The sequence below is a fragment of the Stenella coeruleoalba genome (genome assembly GCF_951394435.1).
Source record: "Stenella coeruleoalba genome assembly, chromosome: 10".
Lineage (NCBI taxonomy): Eukaryota > Metazoa > Chordata > Mammalia > Artiodactyla > Delphinidae > Stenella > Stenella coeruleoalba.
In genome coordinates, this window is record NC_137156.1 from 67,233,572 (window position 1) to 67,252,173 (window position 18,602).

Here is an 18,602-nt window from a genome sequence, read left to right on the forward strand (position 1 = left end):
GGGCTTCTCATTGCGGTGGCTTCTCTTGTTGCGGAGCACGGGCTGTAAGCGCCCAGGCTTCAGTAGTTGTGGCTCACAGGCTTTAGAGCGCAGGCTCAGTAGTTGTGGCGCATGGGCTTAGCTGCTCCGCGGCATGTGGGATCTTCCCGGACTAGGGCTCGAACTCGTGTCCCCTGCATTGGCAAGCGGATTCTTAACCACTAAGCCACCAGGGAAGTCCCCTTTTGAGGTTTTAAGGATGGCACTTACTATGTGTTCTTCCTGGAACAGAAAGAACTCCAGATCAATTTAAAAGTGTGGGAAAAACACAGCCAAGTGCACAGAATTTAATGCGAACCCCAATCCACCACCACCCAGACATAACGACAGACAGCACTGGTTTTTGTTTTACACATTTTTGAGCATGTCAAAGGTCAGTTTCAAGCAAATCATGAAGGTTAAGGTACTATTCTGAAAGTGTTAGACCCAGAGAGCCCAATCACCCTTGAGTCTACCAGGAGGTATCCCGCCAATGCCCCTGGATTTGTTATCTAGCTTCCAGCTAGGCATCTGGAGATCTTAAGGGGGCCAAGATTTTTTTTTTTTTTTTTTAATTTGCCTGCATCGGGTCTTAGTTGCGGCATGCGGGATATAGTTCCCTGACCAGGGATCGAACCCAGGCCCCCTGCATTGGAAGTGCAGAGTCTTAGCCACTGAACCACCAGGGAAGTCCCAAAGGGGCCAAGATTTTAAGGGGAGGGGTGGAAAGCACCACCAGAAGAAAATATAGTTTTTAGAAATCACAAAATAAATACTTCACTGGGTCCAAAAATAAGTAAGTAAAATCACAAGAATGGTACACAGCCCCAGTGACTAAATGGGCAGAGGCTGTGAACTAGGAAGCCACACAGATATTGGTGAGGCTCCCCAAGCAAAGACCCCCAACAAAATTGGTCAAGAAAGGCCTTTTCTCATCTCCCAACTTAGCAAGTATATATGTGCACACTTATGTACATAAATTTTTTTCTATGGAGATGCCTGTTGGTGGCGATATTGTACTCTTTTGGAGGCTGTGGACAACTACTTCAGAGGACAATGTGATGATAGGTTAAAAGAAAAAGTCCCTGCTGTTTGACCCAGTAATTCTGCTTCTGGGAATCCATCCTTAATAACTATTGGGAAATTGGGGGAAAGCCTTTATACTCAATGACGCGTGTCCTTTTCCAGGGGTTATTAATTTAGGAAGGGGATTGGAAACAACCTAAATGCCCAGGCAGCCTCGAAGAGATACCTGAGGGGAGACCTCAAAGGCAAGTGGAACAGTTTGCTAACAAAGACGGGTCTCCGCTCATGATGTTGATTGAGAACAGCAGGGTTCACAGCAGAATCACACTTAGTATGTAAAAGGAGGCAGAGCTGAGGCCAGGAGCAAAAGGCAAAAAGCTGGCTAGAATAGGGCTGCTTCTGCTGGGGACCGGGAGAAGGCCCCAGGCACAGGGTCTGCAGGGAAAACTGATAGCAGAAGCAGGAATGAACTTCATGGGCTGTGGGTTGAGTTCTCCAAGGCTGATAAATTCTCTAGAAACGAGCAAGCAGAGAGGAATGCCTGAAAGTCCCTGAGGTGCTTGGAAGGAAACAAATGTAAGTCAAGCAGCACCTTCTGCTACTGTGGGTGAAACAGGTGTACGCAGTTTTCACATTGTCTTGCTTCCAAATCACGGGTCACTCCTGAGTTGGTTTTAGGGGATCAGGAGCCAAATGCCCCTGCTACCTCTTCTGAGCCCCTGCTGCCGCTCGACGCCATCTAGAAGGGAGGGCATGACCTGCTGGCTGAATCAGCCCCACGCTGCCCCTGCAGACACCGTGGCACCGACAAGGAGCAGGGCACCACTGGCTCCTAATCATGTGCAGGAGGTTCGCCTACACCGGGTGGAGTCCATCAGCGATCTACACAGTGGAGGTGAAAGGGTGCAGGGGGGTGGGACCCATGGACTGGGAGAAGGGAGGAAAGCAGGCGCACCTGCCGCCCTCCTGATCCCCCGTTTGCCCTGCAGGTTCACTGTGGCCCTACCTGGCCGAGGAGGCGCAGCCATGGGATGAGCTGCTGGGCATCCTGCGTCCACCGATGTGCACCCAGACCGGCTGCAGCCCCGTGCACAGCCGTGGCAGCTTCCTGCTGCTGCTTGCACTGCTCGTGCTCACCTGCCTGGCGTTGGCTGTCCTGGCCGTCTACCTGAGTGGTGAGGAGGGCGCAGGAAGCCAGTGGAATGGAGAGACCGAGGCAGTGAAGGGCTGGGAGGGTCGGGTGTTGTGGGGTTGCATGTGGTCTGATAATCCCCCCGTCTTAGTGCTGCAGAGCGAATCCCTACGCGTTCTGGCACACACACTGCAAACGCAGGAGGAAATGCTGCTCAAACTCCGGCTCGCCAGCCTCAGCCAGCTGCGGAGGCTCAACTCGAGTGAGGCCCGAGCACCCAGTTGAGATGCCACTTGGACCTGGGGCCTGGGGGTATGTGCAGGGGGGAATAAAGTGGCCGCTGGTAGCTTTCCCCTCTCCCACTACTGCTCCACACTACTTCCTTAGTGAGGTTTTCGTATAAGAGCCTGATCTGACCCCGCAGCTGTCTGCCTTTCTTGCCTTCTCAAGCTAGGCCTAGCCAAGCCTTCTGGTGCCAGAGCCCCACTTGGTGTGGCCCAAGGTCAGAGGAAGCGACACCAGCCTCCTGGCTCCTCTTGGGGCCTGTCAGCACCCTCTGGTGTCCTCCAGATAGCAGGTTCAGGAGTCTAAAAATAGCTGCCTACCCTGGTCACCCAAACTCTGCTGGGCCTCCCAGTGGGGGTCCAGCCTCTGCTCTCGAAAGACAGGCTGGGCTCTGAGTAGGGGGAGGAGGGCCCCTGGGGAGAGATTATTTTGGAGAGCAAAGGTGAGATGGAGACAGGGAGGCCCAGCTGGGCCCAAGCCTGGGTTGGTGGATAGGGAGGGCAGGCAGAAACACCCAGAAGCCAGGGCCACAGAAGACTGCACATTGTTTAATTATCTCTAAAATCTTTAAAACTCAGCATATAAATCCACTCCAGGTAGCCTCACCGCCCCACGTTGTAGTGGCAGTTGTCCAGATACTATCACCTCCCCCCCCAAAAGTGGGTCATCCCAGGGGAGCAAGGCCTGAGAAAGGGACAGCCCTCTTCTGCCTGCAGCCCTGAGACAGGGCAGGAAGTGGCCACAGGGCCGGCACAGGGGCAAAGCGTGAAGGTCCCAAGTGGCCTGGCCTCCAGCCACCCGCCCCCATGTCTGTTTTTGGTTTTGTCGTTAAAAAAATAAAGCGACAATGCCTGGCAGGGACCAGGTGTTGCACTGTCTTCTGTTAAAAATACAGGCAAGGATGTGGACAGTCTCCTCTTCGGCTGGTCCTGCCTCACAGGATGTCTGCCCGCTTGTCCCGCACGCGGCTGCGCGCCTTGGTCCTGGCTTTGAAGGCAGCAGCGTTGTACAGGTGCTGGGGTGGGACAAAGAGTGAGGGTCTAGTGAGCTGGGAGGAGGCAGCCCAGGGCTTCTCCTCCAGCCCCTGCAGAGCTCCAGGCCACAGGAATGGAGAGAAGACAAAGGGGCAAACCTTCTCAAAACGTGAGATTTTGCAGGCCTTCAGGGCAGTGGCATCCAGCACCAGCACAGGGCCCAGACCAAAGATGTCACGGAGTAGCTCGTTGTTCTGGGGGCAAGAAGGCAGTGAGCTCAGGCCAGTCTGAAACAGCCAAGCGGGGTACCCCTTCCCCGTCCGCTTCCCCACCTGGAGGTGGTGGTGCATGCCGGAACCCAGAGCGTCCTTGAAGGCAGCATAGACCCGGCGCCGAGCCCAGCTGTCCACATAGAGCACCTCGAGCCCGAAGCGGACTGTCTCCTCCTCACACTCGCCGCCCTGCAGGGTAGAGGGGCTGTGACTGGGCTTGGCGGCTATGCCTAGGGGTGCACCCTCACTAGGACGCATCCCTTCTCACACGTACCTCAACAGAGTGCAGCACGGCCCGGAAGGTAGAGCGTTGGCGCCGGCGGTCAGCCTTGGCCCGATACTTGTTGCTGTCAGTGGCCAGAGTGCGCAGCGTGCTGCAGAGGGCCTCCATGTCCTTGTAAACAAAGTCCTCCTGCAGTGGGAGGACGTAGGAGCAGAAGCCTGAGCTCTGTTGGCTTTTAACGCAGTGGGGTCACCCAAACCCTTCCCTTCTCTGCCTGACCCTCCCCTGCCTCCCTTCTTGGCCTCTGCCTGCGCTAGACACCTCTGCTAAGGGGCCCCATCAGAGCACTTGGCCTCTGAGTCTGTGTTGGGGCTACTTCCCCTCCATAATGACCTAAGGCTACCTTGTTTTCTGTGGCATCCCCTGCACCCAGCCTGGGACGGGCAGGTGGTATCAGCAGGCACCCTCCCCTGCGCCCCCCCCCCCACCCCCCCGCCATCTCTCACACCTCAAGGTCCCGGGTGAGCTCAAAGAGCAATGCGATGGTCTCGCCGGCAGCCATCCGCAGGTTCACACTTTCACTGGACAAGAGCTGGGGCAGCCGGGGCAGCTGCCTGGGGAAGGGGCAGGCTGAGCCATGTGTGTGGGCTGGGGGCCTTTCACCCTTCCCCTCCCACTCCCAGTGGGCAGTCACCCCTACCTGTCCAGGATGCGGCTGATATGGGCGCTGGGGCAGATGGTGAGTAGCAAGGCCCAGGCCTGCAGGGCAGCACAGAGCAAGCCCTGAAGGCTGACAGGGACCACTGGGGCTGTGGAGCCACCCACACCACAGGACCGGCTGAAAATGCCTTCCAAGCAGGTGAGGCAGGAGACCAGGTCCTAGGGGCACAAGGAGGCAGGGGAGTGGCTCAGGGGCAGAGCTAGGGCCGATGTGCTCTACTGCCTGTGCCTGAAGGCCACTTACCTGTACATCGGTGGCAGCCACGTAGCAGCCCAGGCCAAGAGCAGAAGCGCACTGCTGGGAGGAGGGCAAAGCCAGGCCGTGGTCAGAGGGTGAGCCTGGGTTCCCAGCCACGGGGCTCACCCTTGGAGCAGGGGAGCCTAGAGGCAGGTGGAACCCGTGTCTCTGCTTAGGGATTAGGTGAAGGAAGGGTGTCACAGGGCAAGGAACACTCACGTGGAGCCGGGCAGCAGGGCTAGCTGTGCTGTCACTGAGCACAGAGACCAGCAGGGGCTGCAGGCTGTGGAATAACTCCTCACCCTTGGGTCCAGGACCCAGCTGAATGCACAGCAGGCCTAGCACAGCAGCGGCAAGGGCCTGTTCCTCGCCCTTCCCTGCAGGGATGCCTTCCAGTCAGTCAATGCAGCAAGGGCCAGTACCCAGCCAGTTCAGGCCCCCCAGGTGCGCCCCCAGGCCCAACCTTTCTTGAGGCACTTTTCCAAGGCATCAGCCAGTGTGAGGCGGCGCTCCAGCAAGAAGTCGGGGAGTAGGTGCGCTGCTAGGGCCAGACGCAGGCTCTCAAGAGCACCCTGCCGGGTCTTGGCACTGGGGGAGGAAGAAAGGGGTTTTGTGGGCCAATCCTACCTGGGTCACATTTGGCATGGGCTAAGCAGGGACACGGGAAGGGATTGGTTGGAAATCAGGGGTACCTCTTGTCTGTGAGGCAGTCCACATATTCCTTCAACTTCTCCTCAAGGTCTTCCTGCTGACCCTGCTCATCCACGGCATCCCCCCCTGCAAGGCCAGCTCGTCATCCCCGCTTCTTGCCCTAGCCCACGGAGCCCCACTGAGTCCCTGCCATATTCCCACCCACTCTCACCAAAGCTTTCCTCTGCTGCGGTGCTAAGAAGGCTGGGACATTCACTGGTGGTGCTGCGGGCCTCACTGGCTGCCTCATCCTCACTGGAACCTGAGTCAGCTTGGGTACTGCTCCGGGCACCTGGGGAGGATGGAATGGGGCACATGGTCTGCCTTCATCGATGAGCGATGGCTGGGGTTACCTCACCCGGCCTCATGACCCCACAAGACAGAATGCTGCCCTTTCTCAAGGCTGGAGTGGGAGGCACAGAGGCTGGTGCCGGGGACTCTGAACCAGGAAGCAAGAGAAAGGGAAAGAAGTCTATCTGCTGGGGAGAGTCACACGCCAGGCCCAACCTAGGATATCCTGGCAGGCTTGGTGAGCAGATCCTCCCTGAGACTAGAGCTTGCTTTAAGAAGGAGACTTAGAGGTGGGCAGAGGCGGAAGGGGCTGCACAGGCCCTACCTAGGCCTGTGGCTCAGCCTGCAGTGGGGCATATCCAGGCGCATCCTGGGGGAGCTCAACCACCAGCCCAGATTACTCCCCAAAATGGCCAGGGCAAGGGTCAGGGAAGTCTGACAGAACCGGGGTTCAAATCCCAGCTCTACATCTTAACAGGGGTGTAACCAGGTCAGGTGCCTACTCTTCAAAGCCTCAGTTTCTCCGTTGCAAAAGAGATGAGAAGCACCTCTTCTGGGCAAGGTTAAGTGAAGACAATGACTAGACAAGTGACTAGTTACACTCTTCCGTGGGCCAACAAGCTCATCAGGTCACCCATCAGCACTGGGGGCAGAGGCCCAGCTCCTAGTGGATGTAGGTGAGTGCACCAGGCCTCAAGCATACTGTCTCCTGAGCCCCACTTGGTCCACTCCAGGCCTTCAGCCCTGGGTGGATGGACACACAGGCTCCTCCTGACCCTGGGAAGTGCAGAAAGCTGAGTGGCCCCTGACTTCATGAGCCCTTGAAAACAGGTGAACACAGGGGGCTGTGAGGGTCAGCAGAGCTGGAACACTTATGTGTAAGGGCAGCTGCGGCAGCAGGAGCCCCAGGCAGGTTCTGGTCACCAGGCTGGCCCTACTTCCAGGAACTACGTACATACTCCCTGTGCCTGCCGGACAAAGTCCATTACACACTGCTCACTCCTCTCTCACTACCCTAGCTGACCAAAGCAGCCCAGCATTCCCTCATTTGTTTCACCATGCCATGGTCCCTCCAGATATCAGGCCCTCGCCCAGCGTGTTGCCACTAAATAGTGCTCTCCTCTTCACCTTCTCAAGACTCACCCAGAAGCCCCTCCCCTGAGGCTTCCTTGGTTCCTGTCTGGGACTGACACCACTCCGTGAACTTGTCCCCCAGCACTAGGCCTTCTGGAGTATTGCTACTTTCTTCAATGTCCCCTTGTAACCAAGCAGGACCCTATGGGGTCTTCCTGGGACAGACCCCTCCACCATATCCTCTGTTGTAGTTCATCTCTTAAGTTCCTAGATAATAGTATCAGATGCACATTTCCTGAGTTGTTTTAAAGGTGCCAAAACCACCACCAAATGGAAGAAGTTAACTACGTCATGACCATGAGCACGTAGCCCCTACACCTACTGGCGCCTAAGGATTGATAATGTTAACACCATGACACTGCCCTGTTACCTCACCATCGACCAGTCAGAGAATTGTGCACGAGCTGATCACATTTGCTGGGACCCCTCTCCCTCACCTCGCCTTTAAAAATGCTTTATAGGGACTTCCCTGGTGGCGCAGTGGTTAAGAATCCACCTGCCAATGCAGGGGACACGGGTTCGAGCCCTGGTCAGGGAAGATCCCCCATGCCGCGGAGCACCTAATCCTGTGCGACACAACTACTGAAGGCCACGCGCCCTAGAGCCCGTGCTCTGCAACAAGAGAAGCCACCACAATGAGAAGCCCCCGCTTGCCGCAACTAGAGAAAGCCAGCGCGCAGTAACGAAGACCCAATGCAGCCAAAAAGAAAAAAAAAAGTGCTTTACAGAAACCCTTCAGGGAGTTCAGGGTTTCTGAGCACCAGCCACGGCTTCTCCTTTTATTGGCGCCTTACAGTAAACATTACACTTTACTTCACCATAACCCAGTGTCACTGATAGGGACAGAGTAAAAGGACAAAGCAAGTAATTAAATAGTTAATCCCAGTAAGGGATTATAAGAAAAAAGTATGGGAGACCCCTGTAAGTTAATGATCACTCAAGAAAGCAGGTTTGCTTAACCACAAACCCATGCAACAGAAGCATGAGACATGCTCCAAAACAACACAACAATGGTGGAATGTGACCCATATCCTGCCCAGTGAGCTCCATAAATTAATGATTCCCAGGACACACTCCTCTGCATGCACTAAAAACAAAAATATAAGCAAAGGTTGACATTATACTAAAACTTGAAATGAATTATCGTATTTTATTATACATTACTGCCTTTTTGCTCATTTCCATTGCACCATGACAGTCCTGCTTTGACCATGTAATGACAAAAAAACTCCTCACATGGAGGAGGAGCTGATGATGGAAGCCTGATGTCTACTCAAGGATGAGGAAGCAGGTGGTCTTCTCCCCCTCCCCACTCTCCCTTTGATTATAAAACTGTAGCCCACTAACTTGTACCCAATTAATTTGGCTATATTTGGTAAAAATGGTTATTTTAAAGAAAAAAATTTTTTTCACGCCTACAAAAAGTTATGTTTTAATAAATATTAAATTTTAGTTTTGCTAATTGAGGTCAGTATCTACTGTCTAAAACTCACTTTTCAAGACAGGATTAAGATGGCAGAGGAGTAGGACGGGGAGCTCACCCTCTCCTACAAAGACATTAAAAATACACCTACAAGTGGAATGATTCACACACACCTACTGAATGCCGGAGGAACACCTCAGACTTCCAAAAGGGCAAGAAAACCACGTAACCGGGAAGGACAAAAGGAAAAAGAAAGGGAATTCCCTGACGGTCCAGTGGTTAGGACTCCACGTTTCCTCTGCGGGGGGGGGGGGGGGGGGTCACAGATTCCATCCTTGGTCAAAGAACTAAGATTCCGAAGCAGTGAGACTCGGCTTAAAAAAAAAAAAAAAAAAAAGGCGGGGTGGGGAAGGAATCTAGACACTAGGAACCTAGTGCCCCAGGGAAGGAGCAGTGAAGGTAAACATATTCCAGCACCCTGGGAAGCCTGATCACTGACAGGGACCTTAGCCTAGACAAAGGGGAAGGTCCAGATCCTAAGAAGACAGTGCAGCAACGTGTGTGCAATGGCAAAAGGAGAGTAATCTGCACGTAAGGTAGGCACCTCCACCCTGTGCAGCACCCTGTGCACCAGAGCCTGAGACGCTCCTCTGTTGGTGGGGGCGGGGTGCTGAATATCAGGCTCCAGAAGTCAGACCAGGGTTGGCTGTGTGGAGACACTTGAAGAGGCTGGACTGTGGCAAATGAGGGTGTACTCCTAAGAAGCCTAGGTCCGGACTTCCCTGGTGGCGCAGTGGTTAAGAATCCTCCTGCCAATGCAGGGGACACAGGTTTGAGCCCTGGTCCAGGAAGATCCCACATGCCACAGAGCAACTAAGCCCATGCGCCACAACTACTGAGCCCGCGTGCCACTGAAGCCCACACACTTAGAGCCTGTGCTCTGCAACAAGAGAAGCCACCGCAATGAAAAGCCTGCGCACCACAACAAAGAGTAGCTCCCGCTCGCTGCAACTAGAGAAAGCCTGCACATAGCAACGAAGACCCAACGTAGCCAAAAACAAACAAACAAACAAAAAAACGCAGCAGCAGCCTAGGTCCACCAGAGAGGGAAGGCACAATTACTTGGGGGGCCGGGGGGGATATGGGAAGAGGGGTGGGAAAAATTAGGGGGCTGGGATTAACATTTACACATTAATATATATAAAATGGATAATCAACAAGGACCTGCTGTAGAGCACAGGGAACTCTACTCAGACCCTGTATCTGATAAAAGGAACTTTCCTGGTGGTCCAGAAGTTAAGACTCCACGCTCCCAACACAGGAGGGCCGGGGTTCGATCCCTAGTCAGGGAACTAGATCCTGCATGCCACAACTAAGACCTGGTGCAGCCAAATAAATAAATATTAAAAAAAAATCTGAAAAAGAGCAGATATATGTAAATGTGCAACAGAATGACATTGCTGTACACCTAAAACAAACACAATATGGTAAATCAACTATATGCCAAAATAAAAGAAAAATTCAATTAAGAAAGAAAGAAAGAAAAGGAAAGAAAAAGAAAAGGAAAGAAGGAAGAAAGAAAGAGAGAAAGAAATCCCTACTCTATTCCCCTCAGGCCTCAGGGACCTAGGCTGGAGTCACATCCATGGAGCTTAAGCAGGTTCGGTCCAAAGGCAGGACCGCTGTGGGCCTGAGCGAGCTGGGGAGGATGTGCCAGGAGATGAGCCCTCTTGGACCTGGAGTGCCTGGTCCCTTCTGGATGAGACAAAATCTCCAGATCACGGCGGGCCCTCCTACAGCTAAACCAAATATAGTGCACCCAAAGGATGGTGGACCCTCTGGGCTAGAAGAGCTTTGAAAAGTCACCTGGGGGCTTCCCTGGTGGCGCAGTGGTTGAGAATCTGCCTGCTAGTGCAGGGGACACGGGTTCGATCCCTGATCTGGGAAGATCCCACATGCCGCGGAGCAACTAAGCCCGTGCGCCACAACTACTGAAGCCCATGCGCCTAGAGCCTGTGCTCTACCACGAGAGAAGCCACCACAATGAGAAGCCCACGCACTGCAACGAAGAACAGCCCCCACTCACCACAACTAGAGAAAGCCTGCGCACAGCAACGAAGACCCAACACAGCCAAAAACAAACAAATAAAATTAAAATTTTTTTTTAAATAGAAAAGAAAAGAAGTCACCTGGGCTGCACATCTCCTGGTGGTGGAGTTCCCACCTCCATCCTCCTTCCATAGAGTCCCCCACCAAAGTACCCTCAATACCCTCAGCATCGTGGTTTTACAGGGGTTGCGATTTGTCTGGAGGGTGAAGGGTAAGAGGGAAGAAGTAACGAGACACAAACCCTTGGGTGTTTCTTCTGGCACATTCTACTCTCAGTTACAACCCAGGAACAGGACTGTCTTTAACTAAGGCCCTGGTTGCCCTAAGACCCAAAGTTGGGCATGCATAACCCTGCCACCATGTGGCAGTTAAGAGTAACAACAGGGCTTCCCTGGTGGCGCAGCGGCTAAGAGTCCGCCTGCCAATGCAGGGCACACGGGTTCGTGCCCCGGTCTGGGAAGATCCCACATGCCGCAGAGCGGCTGGGCCCGTGAGCCATGGCCGCTCTGCAACGGGAGGGGCCACAACAGTGAGGCCCGCATACCGCTTAAAAAAAAAAAAAAAAGAGTAACAACAACTCTAAAACCAGTGCTTCTGGATACTTAATATTCACAAGGCCTGTGGGGCTGTAAATAAATGATACCTGCCCTAGAGAAATGTCTGGGAGTAGGTAATCAAAACAGAATTCAAAACAGGGCTGACTTTCAAAACCCGATTTAAAGAGGTACATTTTACTCTCACTGTTTCAGAAAAAAAAAAAAAAAAAGCACACAAAAACATACTCAGCATCGCTAATTATTAGAGAAATGCAAATCAAAACTACAAGGAGGTATCACCTCACACCAGTCAGAATGGCCATCCTCAAAAAGTCTACAAACAGTAAATGCTGGACAGGGCGTGAAGAAAAAGGAACCCTCCTACACTGTTGGGGGGAATGTAAAAGGGCACAGCCAGTATGGAGAGCAGCAGCGAAGTTCCTCAAAAAACGAAAAATGAGCAATCATATGATCCGGCAATCCCACTTCTGGGCGAATACCCAGAAAAACACCATAGTTCCAAATGGCTCATGCACCCCTACGTGCACTGCAACAGTATATACAATAACCAAGACAAGGAAGCAACCAAAATGTCCATCGATAAATGAATGGATAAAGAAGATGTGGTACATATATACAATGTAATATTGGCCACAAAAAAGGACAAAATAATGCTATTTGCAGCAACAAGAAGGACCTAGAGATGATCACAAACATCTTACGATATCACTTATGTGTGGAATCTAAAAATTGATACAAATGAACTAATTTACAAAACAGACTCATAGATTTAGAAAAGAAACTTATGGGTAATTCCCCATGAGTCCAGTGGTTAGGGCTCTGAGCTTTTTTTTTTTTTTTGCAGTACGCGGGCCTCTCACTATTGTGGCCTCTCCCGTTGCAGAGCACAGGCTCTGGACGCGCAGGCTCAGCGGCCGTTGCTCACGGGCCTAGCCGCTCCGCGGCATGTGGGATCTTCCCGGACTGGGGCACGAACCCATGTCCCCTGCATCGGCAGGCGGACGCTTAACCACTGCGCCACCAGGGAAGCCCAGGGCTCTGAGCTTTTACTGTCAAGGTCCGGGTTCTATCGGTGGTCACGGAACTAAGATCCCAGAAGCTGCGCGGCATGGCCAAAAAAAACAAGAAAAGAAACGGAAAGAAACTCATGGTTACCAAAGGCGATAGAGGGCAAGGAGGGATAAATTTGTAGGTTGGGATTAACATGTACACAAGAATGTATATAAAACAGACAATCGACAAGGACCTACTGTAGAGCACAGGGAACTCTACTCAACACTCTCTCATAACCTTTATAACAAAAGAATTCAAAAAAGAATATATATATATAACATTCTCTTTTTTGTACATGTGAAACTGACAAACACTGTAAACTATACTCCAATAAAAATTTAAAGAAAAAAAATAACAGGAAAAAAATTGTAAAAAACATAAACATGTGGAGGTTAAACAATATTTTACTAAACAACCAGTGGATCACTGAAGAAATCAAAGAGGAATTCAAAAAATACCTAGAGATTTGTAACGACAATGCTATGAGATTGGAAATCAATTACAAGAAAAAAACTGTAAAAAACACAAATACATGCAGGCTAAGCAGTGCGCTACTAAATAACCAAGAGATCACTGAAGAAATCAAAGAAGAATAAAAAAATACATAGAAACAAATGACAATGAAAACAGGACGACCCAAAACCTATGGGACACATTGAAAGCAGTTCTAAGAGGGAAGTTTACAGCAATTCAATCTCACCTCAAGAAATAAGAAAAATCTCAGATAAACAATCTAACCCTACACTTAAAACACCTAGAGAAAGAAGAACAAAGAAAACCCAAAGTCAGTAGAAGGAAAGAAATAAAAGATCAGGGCAGGGGATTAGGGAAGATGGCAGAAGAGTAAGTCGCGGAGATCAACTTCCTCCCCACAGATACACCAGAAATACATCTACACGTGGAACGACTCCTACATAACACCTACTGAACACTGGCAGAAGACCTCAGACCTCCCAAAAGGCAAGAAAGTCCCCCGTACCTGGGTAGGGCAAAAGAAAAAAGAATAAACAGAGACAAAAGGATAGGGACGGGACCTGCACCAGTGGGAGAGAGTCGTGAAGGAGGAAAGGTTTCCACACACTAGAAGCCCCTTCGCGGGCGGAGACTGCGGGTGGCGGAGGGGGGAAGCTTCGGAGCCGCGGAGGAGAGCACAGCAACAGGGGTGCAGAGGGAAAAGCAGAGAGATTCCCGCACAGAGGATCGCTGCTAACCAGCACTCACCAGCCCAAGAGACTGGTCTGCTCACCCGCTGGGGGGGGCTCGGCTGGGAGCTGAGGCTCGGGCTTCGGTCCGGAGTACAGGGAGAGGACTGGGGTTGGCGGTACGAACACAGCCTGCAGGAGGTTAGTGCACCACGGCTAGCCGGGAGGGAGTACGGGGAAAAGTCTAGACCTGCCGAAGAGGCAAGAGACTTATTCATCCCTCTTCGTTTCCTGTTGCGCGAGGAGAGGGGATTAAGAGCGCTGCTTAAAGGAATTCCAGAGACGGGCGCGAGCCGCGGCTAAAAGCGCGTCCCCCAGAGACAGGCATGAGACGCTAAGGCTGCTGCTGCCGCCACCAAGAAGCCTGTGTGCGAGCACAGGCTACTATCCACATCCCGCTTCCGGGAAGCCTGTGCAGCCCGCCACTGCCAGGGTCCCGGGATCCAGGGACAACTTCCCCGGGAGAATGTACGGCACGCCTCAGGCGGGTGCAAAGTCATGCCGGCCTCTGACACCGCAGGCTCGCCCCGCGCTCCGTACCCCTCCCTCCCCGCCGCCTGAGTGAGCCAGAGCCCCCGAAGCAGCTGCTCCTTTAACCCCGTCCTGTCTGAGCGAAGAACAGACGCCCTCCGGCGACACACAGAGGCGGGGGCCAAATCCAAAGCTGAGCTCCTGGGAGCTGTGAGAACAAAGAAGAGAAAGGGAAATCTCTCCCAGAAGCCCCAGAAGCAGGGGATTAAAGCTCCACAATCAACTTGATGTACCCTGCAGCTGTGGAATACGTGAATAGACAACAAATCATCCCAAATTGAGGAGGTGGACTCTGAGAGCAAGATTTATGATTTTTTCTCCTTTTTCTCTTTCTGTGAGTGTGTATGTGTATGCTTCTGTATGAGATTTTGTCTGTACAGCTTTGCTTCCACCATTTGCCCTGGGGTTCTATCCGTCCTTTTTTTAAATAATTTTTTCTCAATAATTATTTTTTATTTTAATAACTTTATTTTATTTTACTTTATCTTCTTTCTTTCCTTCCTTCCTTCCCTCCTTTAGGCAAAAAATCATTCCAAATTGAGGAGGTGGACTTTGAGAGCACGATTTATGATTTTTTCCCCTTTTAGTCTTTTTGTGAGTGTGTATGTATATGCTTCTGTGTGAGATTTTGTCTGTATAGCTTTGCTACCACCATTTGTCCTACGGTTCTATCCGTCCGTTTTTTGTTCGTTTGTTTTAATTTTTTTCTTAATAATTATTTTTTATTTTAATAACTTTATTATATTTTATCTTACTTTATTTTACTTTATCTTTTTTTCTTCCTTCCCTCCTTCCTTCCTCCCTCCCTCCCCTTTCCTTCCTTCCTTCTTTCTTTCTTTCTTTCCTTCTTTCTTTCTTTCTTTTTTTCTTTCTTTCTTTCTACTAATTCCTTCTTTCTACTTTTTCTCCCTTTTATTCTGAGCCATGTGGATGAAAGGCTCTTGGTGCTGCAGCCAGGAGTCAGTGCTGTGCCTCTGAGGTGGGAGAGCCAACTTCAGGACACTGGTGCACAAGAGACCTCCCAGCTCCACATAATATCAAACGGCGAAAATCTCCCAGAGATCTCCATCTCAACACCAGCACCCAGCTTCACTCAACGACCAGCAAGCTACAGTGCTGGATACCCTATGCCAAATAACTAGCAAGACAGGAACACAACCCCACCCATTAGCAGAAAGGCTACATAAAATCATAATAAGTCCACAGACACCCCAAAACACACCACCAGATGTGGACCTGCCCACCAGAAAGACAAGATCCAGCCTCATCCACCAGAACACAGGCACTAGTCCCCTCCACCAGGAAGCCTACACAACCCACTGAACCAACCTTAGCCACTGGGGACAGACACCAAGAACAGCGGGAACGACGAACCTGCAGCCTGCAAAGAGGAGACCCAGAACACAGTAAGATAAGCAAAATGAGAAGACAGAAAAACACACAGCAGATGAAGGAGCAAGATAAAAACCCACCAGACCTAACAAATGAAGAGGAAATAGGCAGTCTACCTGAAAAAGAATTCAGAATAATGATAGTAAAGATGATCCAAAATCTTGGAAATAGAAGAGACAAAATGCAAGAAACATTTAACAAGGACCTAGAAGAACTAAAGATGAAACAAACAACGACGAACAACACAATAAATGAAATTAAAAACACTCTAGATGGGATCAATAGCAGAATAACTGAGGCAGAAGAACGGATAAGTGACCTGGAAGATAAAATAGTGGAAATAACCACTGCAGAGCAGAATAAAGAAAAAAGAATGAAAAGAACTGAGGACAGTCTCAGAGACCTCTGGGACAACATTAAACGTACCAACATTCGAATTATAGGGGTTCCGGAAGAAGAAGAGAAAAAGAAAGGGACTGAGAAAATATTTGAAGAGATTATAGTTGAAAACTTCCCTAATATGGGAAAGGAAATAGTTAATCAGTCCAGGAAGCACAGAGAGTCCCATACAGGATAAATCCAAGGAGAAATACACCAAGACACATATTAATCAAACTGTCAAAAATTAAATACAAAGAAAACATATTAAAAGCAGCAAGGGAAAAACAACAAATAACACACAAGGGAATCCCCATGAGGTTAACAGCTGATCTTTCAACAGAAACTCTGCAAGCCAGAAGGGCCTGGCACGACATATTTAAAGTGATGAAGGAGAAAAACCTGCAACCAAGATTACTCTACCCAGCAAGGATCTCATTCAGATTTGATGGAGAAATTAAAACCTTTACAGACAAGCAAAAGCTGAGAGAGTTCAGCACCACCAAACCAGCTTTACAACAAATGCTAAAGGAACTTCTCTAGGCAAGAAATACAAGAGAAGGTAAAGACCTACAATAACGAACCCAAAACAATTAAGAAAATGGGAATAGGAACATACATATCGATAATTACCTTAAATGTAAATGGACTAAATGCTCCCACCAAAAGACACAGAGTGGCTGAATGGATACAAAAACAAGACCCATATGTATGCTGTCTACAAGAGACCCATTTCAGACCTAGAGACACATACAGACTGAAAGTGAGGGGATGGAAAAAGATACTCCATACAAATGGAAACCAAAAGAAAGCTGGAGTAGCAATTCTTGTATCAGACAAAACAGACTTTAAAATAAAGACTATTAGAAGAGACAAAGAAGGACACTACATAATGATCAAGGGATCGATCCAAGAAGAAGATATAACAATTGTAAATATTTATGCACCCAACATAGGAGCACCTCAATACATAAGGCAAATACTAACAGCCATAAAAGGGGAAATCGACAGTAACACATTCATAGTAGGGGACTTTAACACCCCACTTTCACCAATGGACAGAGCAACCAAAATGAAAATAAATAAGGAAACACAAGCTTTAAATGATACATTAAAAGAGATGGACTTAATTGATGTTTATAGGACATTCCATCCAAAAATGACAGAATACACATTTTTCTCAAGTGCTCATGGAACATTCTCCAGGACAGATCGTATCTTGGGTCACAAGTCAAGCCTTGGTAAATTTAAGAAAATTGAAATTGTTTCAAGTATCTTTTCCGACCACAATGCTATGAGACTAGATGTCAATTACAGGAAAAGATCTGTAAAAAATACAAACACGTGGAGGCTAAACAATACACTACTTAATAACTAAGTGATCACTGAAGAAGTCAAACAGGAAATAAAGAAATACCTAGAAACAAATGACAATGGAGACACGACGACCCAAAACCTATGGGATGCAGCAAAAGCAGTTCTAAGAGGGAAGTTTATAGCAATACAATCCTACCTTAAGAAGCAGGAAACATCTCGAATAAACAACCTAACCTTGCACCTAAAGCAATTAGAGAAAGAAGAACAAAAAAAACCCCAAAGTTAGCAGAAGGAAAGAAAACATAAAAATCAGATCAGAAATAAATGAAAAAGAAATGAAGGAAACGATAGCAAAGATCAATAAAACTAAAAGCTGGTTCTTTGAGAAGATAAACAAAATTGATAAACCACTAGCCAGACTCATTAAGAAAAAAAGGTAGAAGACTCAAATCAATAGAATTAGAAATGAAAAAGGAGAAGTAACAACTGACACTGCAGAAATGCAAAAGATCATGAGCATTACTACAAGCAACTCTATGTCAATGAAATGGACAACCTGGAAGAAATGGACAAATTCTTAGAAATGCACAACCTGCCAAGACTGAATCAGGAAGAAATAGAAAATATGAACAGACCAATCACAAGCACTGAAATTGAAACTGTGATTAAAAACCTTCCAAAAAACAAAAGCCCACGACCAGATGGCTTCACAGGCGAATTCTATCAAATATTCAGAGAAAAGATAACACCTATCTTCTCAAACTCTTCCAAAATATAGCAGAGGGAGGAAGACTCCCAAACTCATTCTACGAGGCCACCATCATCTTGATACCAAAACCAGACAAGGATGTCACAAAGAAAGAAAACTACAGGCCAATATCACTGGTGAACATAGATGCAAAAATCCTCAACAAAATACTAGCAAACAGAATCCAACAGCACATTAAAAGGATCATACACCATGATCAAGTGGGGTTTATTCCAGGAATGCAAGGATTCTTCAATATATGCAAAACAATCAATGTGATAAACCATATTAACAAACTGAAGGAGAAAAACCATATGATCATCTCAATAGATGCAGAGAAAGCTTTCAACAAAATTCAACACCCATTTATGATAAAAACCCTGCAGAAAGTAGGCATAGAGGGAACTTTCCTCAACATAATAAAGGCCATATATGACAAACCCACAGCCAACATCGTCCTCAATGGTGAAAAACTGAAAGCATTTCCACCAAGATCAGGAACAAGACAAGGTTGCCCACTCTCACCACTCTTATTCAACATAGTTTTGGAAGTTTTAGCCACAGCAATCAGAGAAGAGAAGGAAATAAAAGGAATCCAAATTGGAAGAAAAGAAGAAGTAAAGCTGTCACTGTTTGCAGATGACATGATACTATACATAGAGAATCCTAAAGATGCTACGAGAAAACTACTAGAGCTAATCAATGGATTTGGTAAAGTAGCAGGATACAAAATTAATGCACAGAAATCTCTGGCATTCCTATACACTAATGATGAAAAATCTTAAAGTGATATCAAGAAAACACTCCCATTTACCAGTGCAACAAAAAGAATAAAATATCTAGGAATAAACCTACCTAAGGAGACAAAAGACCTGTATGGAGAAAATTA

The 18,602-nt window shown here is 48.9% G+C and overlaps 2 protein-coding genes across 4 annotated transcripts in view; one reads left to right on the plus strand and one right to left on the minus strand.

Moving 5' to 3' along the window:
• Positions 1-1,737: 1,737 nt before the first annotated feature.
• Positions 1,738-2,843, plus strand: LSMEM2 (leucine rich single-pass membrane protein 2; the record flags this gene model as incomplete). The annotated part of the gene is given in 3 exon segments (XM_079934299.1): positions 1,738-2,021; positions 2,023-2,219; positions 2,328-2,843. Coding segments are annotated over 3 exon segments (615 nt in total). The 3' UTR covers positions 2,462-2,843.
• A 176-nt stretch (positions 2,844-3,019) lies between these two features.
• Positions 3,020-18,602, minus strand: part of IFRD2 (interferon related developmental regulator 2) — a 31,143-nt gene continuing 15,560 nt past the window's right edge. Inside the window, exons 2-12 of one of the 3 annotated variants that reach the window (XM_079934295.1) lie at positions 5,751-5,870; positions 5,581-5,665; positions 5,352-5,476; positions 5,108-5,265; positions 4,895-4,948; positions 4,631-4,809; positions 4,439-4,544; positions 3,982-4,119; positions 3,768-3,896; positions 3,594-3,689; positions 3,020-3,476 (exon numbers count right to left, since the gene is read on the minus strand). In XM_079934295.1, the coding sequence (XP_079790421.1) occupies positions 3,396-3,476; positions 3,594-3,689; positions 3,768-3,896; positions 3,982-4,119; positions 4,439-4,544; positions 4,631-4,809; positions 4,895-4,948; positions 5,108-5,265; positions 5,352-5,476; positions 5,581-5,665; positions 5,751-5,870 (1,271 nt within the window). In that variant the 3' untranslated portion in view covers positions 3,020-3,395. The remainder of the gene's footprint in view (positions 3,477-3,593; positions 3,690-3,767; positions 3,897-3,981; positions 4,120-4,438; positions 4,545-4,630; positions 4,810-4,894; positions 4,949-5,107; positions 5,266-5,351; positions 5,477-5,580; positions 5,666-5,750; positions 5,871-18,602) is intronic. The other 2 variants (XM_079934296.1, XM_079934297.1) reach the window with 2 other exon arrangements.